The 13,654-nt window shown below is 40.8% G+C and overlaps 1 protein-coding gene across 2 annotated transcripts in view; it reads left to right on the forward strand.

Annotated features, from left to right (window-relative positions):
• The window catches only part of LCP1 (lymphocyte cytosolic protein 1), a 50,596-nt gene that overhangs the window by 26,082 nt on the left and 10,860 nt on the right, over positions 1 to 13,654 (forward strand). For both annotated transcript variants that reach the window (XM_051778703.1, XM_051778702.1), the window contains exons 2-7: positions 3,814 to 3,904; positions 5,730 to 5,881; positions 6,588 to 6,717; positions 8,115 to 8,247; positions 8,846 to 8,927; positions 10,973 to 11,138. In XM_051778703.1, coding sequence (XP_051634663.1) covers positions 3,838 to 3,904; positions 5,730 to 5,881; positions 6,588 to 6,717; positions 8,115 to 8,247; positions 8,846 to 8,927; positions 10,973 to 11,138 — 730 coding nt within the window. In that variant the 5' untranslated portion in view covers positions 3,814 to 3,837. The remainder of the gene's footprint in view (positions 1 to 3,813; positions 3,905 to 5,729; positions 5,882 to 6,587; positions 6,718 to 8,114; positions 8,248 to 8,845; positions 8,928 to 10,972; positions 11,139 to 13,654) is intronic.

Here is a 13,654-nt window from a genome sequence, read left to right on the forward strand (position 1 = left end):
GCAAACAAGAAGGAAGTGTCTTTTCCAGGCAGTGTGTAATCTGGGTGTCCTGAAGCCATCTGAGTCTCAGAGTGCCTCAGGGAGTGTTTTATTTTTCTTCTGAATGTTTATTACCTTCCATTTCTTTCTTGTTGGCAGTTCCACTGTCTTTCTTGCTCTAACCTGGGGAGCTGTCTTCCTCTTCTCAGCAGCCTGTCTCAGCATCCAAGCATGTGCTGATTTTAACTTCATTCTCTCCAAGGAACTTCAGTTCTTTGACTGATCTTCCATCACACCAAATTCAAGATCCTTCCTCAAGATCAGCTGCTGCTGATCTTCAATATCTCATGTGTGCTGATAGCTAGGCTGTTTGCATTCAGTCCTTATTAAGCTCCCTCTGTGTTGCCATGCCTCTCCCCTGCCCAGCTTTTTTCTTTGCTTCTTGCCATACATTGCTGTGCTCAAAGCCATCTCCTGGGGCTCACCAGCTGATTTTCCCTTTGCACCTCCTTCAGGCAGCTCCTCAACAACTTTTCAAAGTAGCTTTTTCAACTTGTTCATATTGCTCATCATTTCCACATATTCTCCTTTGCTCTTATCTTCTTCATTTTTTTCTGTGCATCTGTCTTGTCATACTGATTTGGCAAATGGTTTGGAGCAGAGCAGTGCACCATGTGCTTGCAATGCCTTGTGGGTTGTGAGTTATTGGACTACTCACCCAGGATTGTTGGATGCCCTCTTGATGGGATGCCCAAACCATTTTCAGTTTGCACTGAGGATGGTGAAGTGCTGTAAGTGATTGACCCCTAGGAGCAAATGGTTCTCTTTTGGCTGATAAAATCAGAAGGAAAATATTGAGCCTGACCTCTCACAGCATTATCCAGAAGCATTTTACATTTCTGTGTGTCTAAGTATCATCATTTAATGATCTAAGCAAAATAAGCATTTTATATACTGAAAAGTAGGGTTTTTGAAAGCAGATTTTTCTCCTTTTTGCCATTTTCTCCTTTAAAGCTTTGGACTTTTAATCTCTTGATTTCCTCATGTTTTGTTTTTACTACTTGAACAATTTAAAAAATGACAGTGATTTTTAACTGGGAATAACTCTGAAACCTTTAATCTAAAAATTCTGGTTTTGATTAATTGAGTGTAAATTGAAGGGCTTTCACATGCTTGCCAAGGGGGTTGGCAGAGGTCTTCTGGCTGCAGATGAGCCTAGAAGATCTGCAGTGAAGACATTAAACTTTTTCCCTGCCTTTATTGCATTCCCTTGCTGAAAATGACATTAGAGATAACCCTGAAACTATATAGAGGTGGTGGCTATAAAGGGATTTTTTTGTTGGTATGGATTTTACATGGCATTATGTGGTATGGATTTTTTCTGTTGGTATGGATTTTACATACTGTGGTAAGCACCAGTGTCAAACCCTCAGAGAGATGATGGGTTATGATGCATTTGACTTGCCAAAATAGCTGTGCAGATGGCAGCAGGGTGCCTGTCCAAACCTCATGGCTGCAAAAGCAGAGTGGGATATTAGTCAGCAATACCCAGTGATGTTAGATACTGGAGCTGACAGGCTGAAATCAAGAGATAATAGGGGAGTGAAAATGTAAGAAACTCAGTTGTGTGTTGGAGCAGGCAGTGACAATCCTTCTGTTGCCTGAGTACAAATACTCCTCAGGTGATCAAGGACCAGTTCTCGTTCTCGGTGCAGAGGTGCGTCTGGTTGCTCAGCCAAGCGTAGTTACCTTTACAATGGAGTGGATAATACTGATCTAAAAATCATGTCAAAAGGGGTCATTACAGCAAAGCCCTTCATCCTATTATTAGTAGTAGTATAAATGCCCACACATGTGAACAGATTTACTATTAATAGGATTCTCTGTATTTAACAGATCACTTATCAGAGGCCACAACTTCTTATGCAATCAAGAAGAGTTTGTTTTATGTCGGTGATAATTTTTCCTCAAGGTCACTTTGCAAAAGCAATATTATAGGCAACAACCTGTGGTGTTTCTTACCCATTAAGCCTAGAACAGTCTTAATGTTATCAAAAGTTGTGTGGCAAATTATATTGCTTGATCAAGTGACTGGACTAGAAGAGATGATCTTGCAGCAGAATATGGATTTTCTTGCTGATAGTGTAAGATTTTCATGTGTCCAGGTGCATTTTAGTTAGTCCACAATTTGCAAAAACACACAGCAGGCAACAAAAAAGATTGATAGTGAGGCATCAGAGGCAGGAAAGATGCTAGGATGATGGGGGAAGACTATGGATCTAGTTTTACCGTAGTATACATAACCCACATTGCTAGAGTATCAGAGGGATTTTTGAAGGTAATTCTTGAAAGTATGGTGGTTAGAACCACTTTTAATATTGTATTTCAATAGCAATCATCAGCTCCATTGTGCTGAAAACCTCACATGGGTTTTCATGCCACAAGAGCGATAGTATTGTGGATTCTTCTGCATTTCTTTAGTTGTGAAGGTTAGAGCGAACAAATGGATTTTTCACTGTTGTCCTCATCCTAAAACCACAGTGACTAGGCAGAAAAAGGGTGCATAATGCTAGAGGGAGACAGCAGACAAGAAGCTAATCACAGGAGATTGCCTTTGGGCTATTTCAAAGCTATGATGTCCATAGTGGTTTTCACAGATACAAGGAATCAATCCATGAGTTCAGGAGAGCATTGAATCTGAAGCCCAGATAGGCTGTACCTAACTCTGTGTGGCAGTTTGAGGGCTATAGCAAACCTGTATTTTTTTTCTAATTTTGCAATATTAACTTTAGTCTGGGAATGAGGTATTTCTGATTTTTTTTCCCCTCTCATTTGAACACTGTAGCTACAGCAACCACTTCCCAAGATCAACTCAGGTTTCTATTCTATTCTATTTAAATAGTTGCTTGGTTAATTAATAGTTAAAGAGACATAGGACACTAGAGTCATTCTCACAAATATAGAATAATAGATAGTCTGTCTCCTGAATAGTTTCCTCATGAATAGATGCAAGGGACAGTAGATGCATGAAAAAAGAAAAGGGGTATAATGTGCATCTTCTGGCAGTGTATTTAATGATGTGATACAAGGAAGTAAACTTTCCCGTTCTGATTATTAAGAAAGGCACCTAGAAAGTGAAAGTCCAGTCCTTTCTCCTGCTTTATATCTTTGATGAGAGAAAAGGCAGGAAAACTTTTTCCAGCCACACATTCCTAAAGCTACCCAACCTCAGGCACTGGGATAGCTTGGGAAGGAAAGTCCTTAAAAGAGGTAGCTGACTTCTGGGAAGCCAGACCTGGTGCTCTGAACACTTTGTGAAGGAGCTTCTCTCCAACCCTCCACCTTGTAAGGGTGACCCAGCCTCATCATTAGGTACCCAAAGGTAAGCAGTGCAAATATCCCCTGGGGCTCTCACTCCAACCCAGAGCCCTGGGAAGCACCCAGGGCTGCTGCTTCTCTGCCTGCACTACTGAAGAAATGCATTGTGAATTGTGTTTCCAAGGGGGAATAGCAAGAGCCAGCACAATTTGGTCTGCTTTCTCCTTGAGAAGCAAAAGTTTGCAAAGGTGGGATTTAATTCCAATTAAATTAGTATAAATAAAACTGTTGGGGTTTTGAGCAGGGCCTGGCAAAACAACAAGAGGGACATGGATTTGTATCTCAAGTACACAGGATTTTACCCTTTCACTTGATTTCAGGATACAGAGAGGAGCTGGATTTTCAGCTATGGGGAGCTGCTCTGGGACTTGGAAAATCCAAGTGAAAACCTCTCTTTTTCATCACAACTGCAAACCCAAAAAGCACCAATTAAAAAGAAGTGTTTTCTTCTTGCAGACCTGCCAATCAGAGAAATAAAAAATGGCTTCAACAGCACACTTCTCAGAGGAGGAGATGGCAGAGCTACGGGAGGCTTTCAGCAAAGTCGGTGAGTACAGAGAACAGGAAAGACACGGCTGAAGTGTGAAGCCATAGCAAGCTCTTTTGTCATGTAGTGACCAGCTGTGAAGAAATGGAGTTTGCTCCAGCACTGATCTGCTGTGTCACAGCAGCCACAGAAAGTCTTTTTCCTGCCACTGCAGGTCTCACAGATGAAACCACAGCAGCACGCTACCGAGCAATGGCCTCTTATCAGAGGAGGATGTTGGGCTCCAGCAGGGTTTATGAAAAAATCAAAAGCTGTACAGAAAACCACGTTGGAAATATGCTCAAATGTTTTGCTAAGAATATTGTTAATTTCTGACAAATTATTTGGAAGGCAAAAAGGTTGTATTTTAATGTGAATTGAGTACTCCCTATGGGAAGGAAGAATATGGAGAGGACAAATGTGCAAATGGCTAAAAAATTTGTAATCCCTTTACAATGATCTTTCAAACCCCATATATTTTTAATATGTGTTTCCTTTCCAAACCTTTAAAGGTCTCATCTGATTTGTCTCCTTCAAAGTCACATCACACAGACCCATCACTGTCTACTCAAATTCCAAGAAAAGGTCCTTGTTCTTCTCACAGCTCACTTAACTTTTATTAGCAGATCTATCAGCCTTGCATTAATCAGTTGTCAGGTGGTGGTTGTTTGATTTCTGAGCGCACAGTACTCTAGGCTGGCAATCTTAAAAATCTGGTCTCTGTGAGTGTCCCATACACCGAATGCACTGACAAGACAAATCATAGAATACTAGCATGGTTTACATTGGAAGGGAACTTAAAGATGATCTCGTTCCAACTCTCCTGCCATGTGCAGGGACACCTTCCACTAGACCAGGTTGCTCAGGTTGCTCACCCAAAATGCTAGAAAGCAGCTCTCATTGCTCTCCAAGGCATTTCCCTCTCCAAGTCGAGATCCTTTTGTCTTATGACTTCAGAAATGGACAGGATATTCTTTGCATCCGTGTACTGATGCTGAGAGCCGAGTGCCTTTTCACAGTATGCAACAAGTGACTCAAATTGCAACTTACTATGCAGGAAATCAGCACGCAATTCTTTGAAATCACCTCGGCCTGCAGGCTGGGGGAAAAAAACCTGTAAAAAAAGAAACACAGATATATAAAAGCCAAATATGAAAACTATATGTACATGTATCTATGTACATAATCATAATGTTTTAACAGAAACTCTCCATGTGATAAACTCAGTTTGCATTTTTATCTGTGGATTTTTTCACAAACTAGTGGAGAAAAAAGGACTGTGTAACCTGTGTTTATGATCTTATAAAATACTACCCCAGATCTTGCAGGAAGCTCAGCATGGCTATTTATGTTAGCACTATCACAAAGAAACATCCAAGTTTTTATTTTGAGGATAACCATATGCAGTTCCAAGACTCTCAGTTCATTACTTCTGATGATATTAGATGCAGAAAACAGGCCAAAATCAGAAGTTATATAATAAATGCACATGTATATTGCATCAACTGTTTTTTCTTTCAATGTTCTGTATAAAGGATGATTTCTCTATAAATCATCTTTGTCTGTATGTAAATCTTGGAAAGGCAGTTATATCCATTTAAACCTGGCTTTGTTATATGTAAAAAAAAAATAAATTCATCACTATGAGTTTTTGTTTGTTAAAAGGTGATTGTAATTTTTTCTTGGGTGTGAATGACACCAAAGCAGTTGAAAATACCAGATTTCAGGACAATAGATCTTTATATATAATCTGCCTTTTCTTGGGTAAAATAAAAACAACAGCCTTTATATGCAGAAAATTTCATTTGGGTGATGTAAAATGTAAAATTTGCTTTAATCTTTGCAGATATCAGTGGGGATGGCTTCATCGATGCCAATGAATTAACAGAAGCATTAAAGGCAGCCAATTTCCCTCTCCCAGGATATAAAGCCAGAGAACTCATTCAGAGTCTGACAACCACAGGGAATGGCAGGATCAGTTTTGATGAATTTATTTCAGTAAGTAAGACGTTATTTATTTCAGTAAGTAAAATACCAGGTGGGGTACTCAAGGTGGCCCCTGGGGCACAGCAGAGGCACATGCGTAGGGTCTCATGGGCACCTCGTTAATCCGAGGAGTCTCCTCACTGGAAAAGTTGAAAGCAGAAGGTAACCAAACTAGAAATCCTACAATCAACTGGGACAAGTTACATGAATGCAGCTGCTCATTTCACAGACTTTGTATGTTTCAGTTTGGTTGATGCAGCAAGATAAAGTTCTTCAGTTGCAAGTCGCAAAAAGATTATATTCTGGCTAGATGATTACAGAAAGTTTCAGCAGATTGAAACTGAAAACTTTATGAGGCATTTTTCTTTTTTCTGGTCTGAACTGGGTCAAAAGCAAACACTAAAATAGTAGAATTTCCCTTGGGATGGAGAAGCAGGTTTTTACTTGCCCTTTCTTCAAACCCAAACTGCTCTCCTCCAAAGCAACATTTCTATTATTTAGCCAGTCGTTGTTCACTGCTTTGAAAGCATAAACGCTGTGCATAATCCTGTTGTACCACAGCAGATACACAGACTGTACAGAGAAACCCACTGAAAAATACTCAAGCTGTCCTTCCCTATTTATGAAGCAGAGAGAATGTGTCTCCTGGCCCAAGAGCTCACTGTTTTAGCTTGGTTTAATTCTCTAAAATTTTAAAATTGTCTCTCATGCTTGAAAGATTTTCCAAAACCTGAAGAGTGATGATGTTGCCAAGTCATTCAGAAAACAAATCAACAAGAAGGAGGGGATCTGTGCTATTGGTGGGACATCCGAGCAGTCCAGTGCTGGCACACAACATTCTTACTCAGGTAGGTACAGCTGTCCTGTGTTGATAGCAACAAGTGAGGCCTCAGAGATCATGTGCACCTTATCTCAGTGCAAGCCCAGGTGCTCTGGTCTCAGTGATCTTTGATGGCTGCTCAGTCAAGGCTGGTGTGTGCCAAAGAGCTGTGAAGGTGACAAAGCACCAGAGCAGAGTCTTTGTCAAAAGTAGCCTGAGGCAGTTTACTGGGGTGGTCACAGCTGTGGCTACCAGAGGAAGCTCCAAACTATTTATCTTCCACTACTTTAAATGCACTGCAGTCCTGCTGGAGAACAGCCTCCCGGCACAGCTGCAGCAGCTGTTGAGACTGGTCCATTGATGTCCTGCTCACCAGTGAGGGAAGACACAAGTTCCTCGCTGTTTCTAACCCATTTCCTCATACATTTTACCAGTAATCTGTCAATTATTCTGTAAACTCAGATAGTTCCTGACGTTTTTTCTCTAGAGGGCACAACACCATCAGGGCTCTTATCCCAGCCTGTTTCTCCAAGCTGAAAGTTCAGGGCAGCCACGGTTGCTTCTGTTGCCGCCTGGGTACAGCTCACACTGAAGCAGCTCCACAGGGAGGAGGTCCCACCCTTGGCTGTCTTCTCCAGGGGCAAGAGTGGGGGACTGACTCTCTCCAGGGCAGGGAGAACAGAGGATGCTTCCTGTGATGTTTCCACCCACCTGAGCACAGACGTCTCCTTCTCTGAGCTACTGGGGCAGTGTGAGCTGTTGCTGGTACAGGACAGCTATGCTGTTGAACTACAGGCAACATTTGCCCATTACCCTCTGAATGCTCTTTGTCAGAGTCCAATCCTGGCAAATCTAGATATTCCACATGAAGAGAGCGTAACGTACAGTACAGAATTGATTATTTGAAGCTATGTGGAATTTCTGTTTAGCAGAGTGATACAACAATGCATTCAAAATATTGGCCAATCCAATCTAGATATTCCACATGAAGAGGGTGTAAAGTACAATACAGAATTGACTTTCTTGAATTTATTTGAAGTTATGTGGGATTTCTATTTAGCAGAATGGTACAAAAATGGATTCAAATTATGGTGCACGTACAAAATACTCTTTGCAGAGCTTAGCATCTGCACCATATAGTTGAATCACATGAACTTCACTACCAGTCTCTATAATACGCTTGCCCTCATGACACCAGGTAACCCTGGGGAGTGAGAAGGAGTATCAACGGCGTATTAACCAGCTCAAGCCCATTGCTGTCTTCAGCTCATTTTCCTGTCTCCTCAGAGCCTTGTTCCATTTAGGGTTTTGTTGATCAATTACACTGGTGGGAGAGATGTCTGCCCCAGGAGTTCTGCCTTTGTAAGTAAAATGATGGTAGAGGTTCTGCACAGCAAACTTATGGATTTTACATTGTGTCTGCAGAGGAAGAAAAATATGCCTTTGTCAACTGGATTAACAAAGCCCTTGAAAAAGACCCTGACTGTAAGCACGTGGTCCCAATGAATCCAGAAACAGATGACCTCTTCCAGGCGGTCGGTGATGGCATAGTGCTTTGGTAAATAATACCTATCTTTCTCACAAATGGGAACCATGAGTCTGCAAAAACTCACATCTCTGCTTAAACAGAAGCTGCTGAATTTACAATAAGCTCATGAATCTTAGCAGACTCAGGCCCTTAATAATTCTATGGTTTTTTGCTTCTTTTATCTTCAAAAATATAAAGCATCTTTCATGTTTAATGAGGATTTTTTCTTGCCTCTAGACGCTTACAATTAGATGAAGTCAGTGAAATTTGAGGAGCTACTCGGTTTTATTTTTGCCCAAGGACTTTTGGGGTTTCACACAAAGCAGCACAAAATAGTGAGTGCTTTCACAGACATTTTCTGCACAATAAACTTTTCACATTACTTCACCTTGTGGCATTCTTGGCCTCGCACCTATAGTACAGTCTGTATGTGACCCAAAAGAATTGCTCAAGTATTGAGTGTGTGCCTCTATGTGTATATGTAGAAACAGGGGGTGACTATCTATATTTGTTAAGTAACTCTCCAGCTCTTGGACTTGTCCTACAATGTAGTGACAAGAGCTATATCTGTATTTTGTGCATGTGTAGTTGTTAGTGTATTTCTGGTTTTTTTTCCTTATATTTCCAGTAAGATGATCAACTTTTCAGTGCCAGATACCATTGATGAGAGAACAATCAACAAAAAGAAACTCACACCCTTCACAATACAGGTACTAAAATACAACAAGATTCTTTTCTTCTCCCCTTAGGATCCTTTCACATAATCACTTAGAGCAAAGGCTGGATATACCATGGTTCTGCCCAACACAATCAGGCAAAGTTGTTTGTGGCAAAGTGAGATGCTCAGGTCCATGTCACAAAAACTTAAAGACTTATATTTCTGTTTCTCTCCAAACGTATGAGCAATCTGACTAACCAAACACAATGTATAATGTTTACCAGATCAAAGCTTTAGATACTTTTTTGACAGATGCCATATGAATGCAAGAGCAACTAGATAGTACAGTGACCAATTCCAGCTGGAGTAGCTCTCAAAAGGCTGAACCCCACATCTAAGGCATGGTGATGGACTTGACCTCACAACTGCTGTGTAGCAGTCCGATGTCCTCACCAAAATATTATCTGTGATCCTGGAAGTACCATGGTGTGCAACATGCCTGAAATGGGACTATAGCCTTTGCCTGCCTTTTACAAGTCTTGCCATTTCACTTTGAATACTGAAGCACTTCTTTGTTTCTATTACACGCACATGTGTATGACTTTAAAATTGGACAAATAATAGTGCTAATTTTCACCTATTTAAAGTTTATTGTGTTTCTCACTGGGCAGTATGTAGAGAGATTTTTATATGAACAACATCTATGTATCTGGGTATAGAATATAAATAGATATATGAAATAGACATGAACCTAATCCAGTTTAGCCCTCAGCTACTCTGCATTGATAGAACATTAGCCAGACTCAAGTAAGCTCAAAAGCCATTAAATTGGATTTCTATGCTGTATATCACATTTTTCAGTTCTAATCGTTTTGGTCAGCAGCATAGCTTAATGATGCAGCTCAGATCAATCCATGTCACAGATAGACATGATTTGATCAATATAAGCTTCCACTTTAACTTAACCCTTTTACAGCTGTCTGGTGGAGAAAAGGTAATTAATTTGAAATGGTCCAATTTTTCTAGCTTATGAGAATTTACATTGTGTCTCTCTCTGCATTTGGTATCTAATCTGATCTCCCTGTCATGCCAGCAGTGCTGAAATTCACATGAAAAATTGCAAATCTGTATCATAAATTATATTTTCCAGGCTTCTTTTCCCGCTTTACTTGTCCTCTGTTTATCAAGCCACCTTTTTTAATAATATAGACCTATGGATCAAATTTTCTTATTTCCTTTTTTTTAAATGGAAATGGCAAAGGAACATAATGTTCCTGAAATGTCACTTGCTTTCTGCCTCTCACTGTGAATCACTGTGTCCCTCTGACTCCACTGAAGACTCCCAGGAGTCTATAATCTGAAGTTCAGAAAGAAAATATCCAGACTTCACCAGTTCTGACCTTGGCTGAACTGTGAGGTTAAAAACTTAACAGGAATAACACTGATTCCTATGACAGTGTGCTTTTTGTAAACACTACCAGCTAGTAACTTGTAACTAAGGCGTCAGGGCTTTTGCATAGTGCTTAGGGAGAGCTGGGCCTGGAATATCTGCCAGTCACTTGGGTTGTAGCTCCCTTGTTCCTCCACATGGGCAAGACTGAGCAGAGGAGAGCCTGCTCCATGCTGTAGCTAAGTCTATACTTGAGCATGTGCTTGAGCATTAGTTACAGGGAGATCCTGACTTTGGTAACCAGGATTGAGCCAGGACATCACTGTGACTGCAGACATACGCTTTGATCTCCAGTGCCTGGTGACATGGTTTCTTTGCCAAAGAGAGGTTCTTTCTGTCTTCATGTTGGGACCCAGAACTTACTTGTACTCCTCAGGAGATACTGTATTCCCCTGCTCCCTGTGGTCAGACATGTATCCTGGGCTGCATCAAAAGAGGTGTGGCTAGCAGGTCAAGGGAGGTGATTCTGTCCCTCTCTCTGGTGAGACTTCACCTGGAGCGCTGCATCAGGAAAGACATGGTTCTAGGTATAAAAATGCATACACAGTGAGGCTGCCTGCAGATTTCACTAGTTTTGGCTGTGCTCCCTTCCTGTATCCTCAGTTCCCCAGTTATTGCATCATTCAAAACATCTCTTCTTTCCATAGGAAAATCTGAACTTGGCCCTGAACTCTGCTTCAGCCATTGGGTGCCATGTTGTTAACATTGGAGCTGAAGACTTAAAAGAAGGAAAACCTTACCTCGTTCTGGGTCTTTTATGGCAAGTCATCAAAATTGGACTCTTTGCTGACATAGAGATCAGCAGGAATGAAGGTACGTATGGCTCTTGATTTCAGTTCTCTACTGTTATCACTGAACAGTCTTTAGGATAAAGGTCTTTTTTAAAAAAATAATTTTTTCTTCAAGTATATGTCTCCTGTTTTCTTGACTGCTCTAGTTTTCCTTGCTTTTCACAAGTTCCAGCAGTCAAAAGTCCAAGGCTGTCTGTAGACTTATATGTTCAGAGCCATTTCAGTCTCATTGGATCAGGAATAATGGTCTACACCCAAGTATTGGTGTTTTGGTATTAAATCTGGGATAAGGAAGTCTGCATTCAGAAAGCTTTGGTCTTTCTTGCCAAACATCTCCTCTTTCTTTGTGAAATCAGAATTATAGAATTACAGAATAATTTAGGCTGGAAGGAACCTCTGGAGGTCCTCTGATTCAGCCATCGAGCTACTTGCTTACAGCAGTACAGGTAGATGAGGTTGCTCAGGGCCTTCTCCAGTATTCTTTGGGCAGCCTATTCCAGAGCCCAGCCACTCTTGCTCTGAATTTTTTTTCTTATATCTAGTTGGAATTTCCCTTCCTGCACCTTGTGTCTGCAACTTCTCATGCTTTTGCTTTGCATACTGGGCAAATGCAGACCTGGTTCCTCTATAATGGTTGAAGACAGTCCTAGTTCCCCTCTCAAACCTCTTTCCAAGCTAAACAAACACAGTTTTCTCATCCTCTTCCCATATATCACATACTCCAATCCAACCAGCTTGGTCTCCCTCCACTAATTTGCCTCGGTTTGTCAATGTCTCTGTCATATTGGGGAGCCACAAACTGGCACTCCAGATGTATCTACCAATGCCAAAATTCTCCATGAAGTAGCTGCAGGGTGAGGGTGTGGGTGTGTACATGCAGTTCACATGGCACCTCATCTTGTGCCTTGTTTCCCATGCCTCTGGATAGTCTGCTCAACCAACAGTGACACTTCTTTCCTCTAGTTTCCATGCATGTGTTACCTTCATTGCCTTACCCCTTTCACATTTCTATACCTTTTATTGCCAGAGCCACCAGTTCCCAGAGTTTCCAGTTTCCATTCCTTTGTAGGTAGCCTTGCCTTGCTTAATTGCTATTTTTGACTTTCTGATATTTTCTCCTTCACTTCTCATCTAAAACTTCAGTTTGTCAGGGTAGACAAGCCAAGATAATTTTTATTTCTTTTCAGGTTCTATCTTTCCCTGATAGCCCTTCTCTACAGCTGTTCTGGGTAAAATTCCCCTTTCTTGAACATGGGACACTGTATTTCCAATGAACTTTCCTGAGCATATGATATCAAGACAGTAGTACATCCCAACCTCTATGGGAATTACCTGGGATGCACTTAATATCATGTTTGTTTTTCCTATGGTCATATCAAATGGTGGCTCAGAGTAGCTCAGAAGATATCTAATACACTCAAGTTGTTCTCATCCTCTGTTCATATAAGCTTTTAGCTAATAGCAGTTATTCATATCAATTCCCTAGTGAATGTCTTTGAATATGGCATTATTAAATTACATTCCATTTTTATTACTGTCATCTAGTTCGCTCTGTCTGATTTCCTGATCATCCTCTGTATTGACTATGCCACCTAGTGAATATCATCTTCACATTTTTAGCACATTGCTAGTATTTGTACCAAGATGATTGATGCAAAAAAAAAAAAAGAAAGAAAACATTAATCCAAAAATCAATCCATGATCAACTCCACAAGAATCCTTCTTCCAGCCTACAGTTAACACTCTTTCCTTCATAAAATCTTCTGTCTAGTTTCAAATGCTTTTATTATCCCCCTCTGGTCCAGTTTAACCCCATTGCACCCTGTATCAAATTATCTATGGAACTCCAGATATAGTATATCTCCACTGTTTCCTTTATGTAGCAAATCCATATTTCTTTCAAGGATTGACAAAAGATATTGGAAGAAGATCAGAGTAGTGTGATGCTCTCCCCTTTTATCACATTAACAACTAGTTTCCAGGTTATTAGTTCTTCTTTTCCAAACTTGTTCTAAAGCCTTTCATGATCCAGAGATCAGCTCAACATACTGCAGTTGCAAGAGTCAGTCCTTCCCTCCTATCTGTTTCTCCTTTTATGAACATGAATACTATATTAATTTTCCTATAAAATAGGTATCTTCTCCAATTGACAGAAGAGATAACCCAACTGGCCTGCGAGCCCATGAAGTCATGTGCAAGTACTCCAGAATACCTGTGTGAATCCAGTTTCAGTGGGAAGGTCACTGAGATTTCTTTAATCTAAGCTGCAGAAAGTCTATGTTCATATTTTCATTCCAATCTTGCCCCTGTGTTCAGCATCACTGAGTCCAGCTCTGGACTTCTTAGCTCAGGAAAGACTTGGACCTGTTGGAGCAGGTCCAGAGAAGTGCCACAGAAAGGCTCAGAGTGCTGGAACACTTCTCTGAAGGCACACTGGGAAAGCCGGGATTTTTCAACCTGGAGAAGAAAAGGCTCCGGGGAGACCTTATAGCAGTTCCTAAAGGGGCTTATAAGAAAGATGGGGACAAACTTTTTAGC

Source organism: Manacus candei, unplaced genomic scaffold (assembly GCF_025592945.1).
Source record: "Manacus candei isolate 608988 ecotype Guabito, Panama unplaced genomic scaffold, ASM2559294v1 h1tg000014l, whole genome shotgun sequence".
NCBI lineage: Eukaryota > Metazoa > Chordata > Aves > Passeriformes > Pipridae > Manacus > Manacus candei.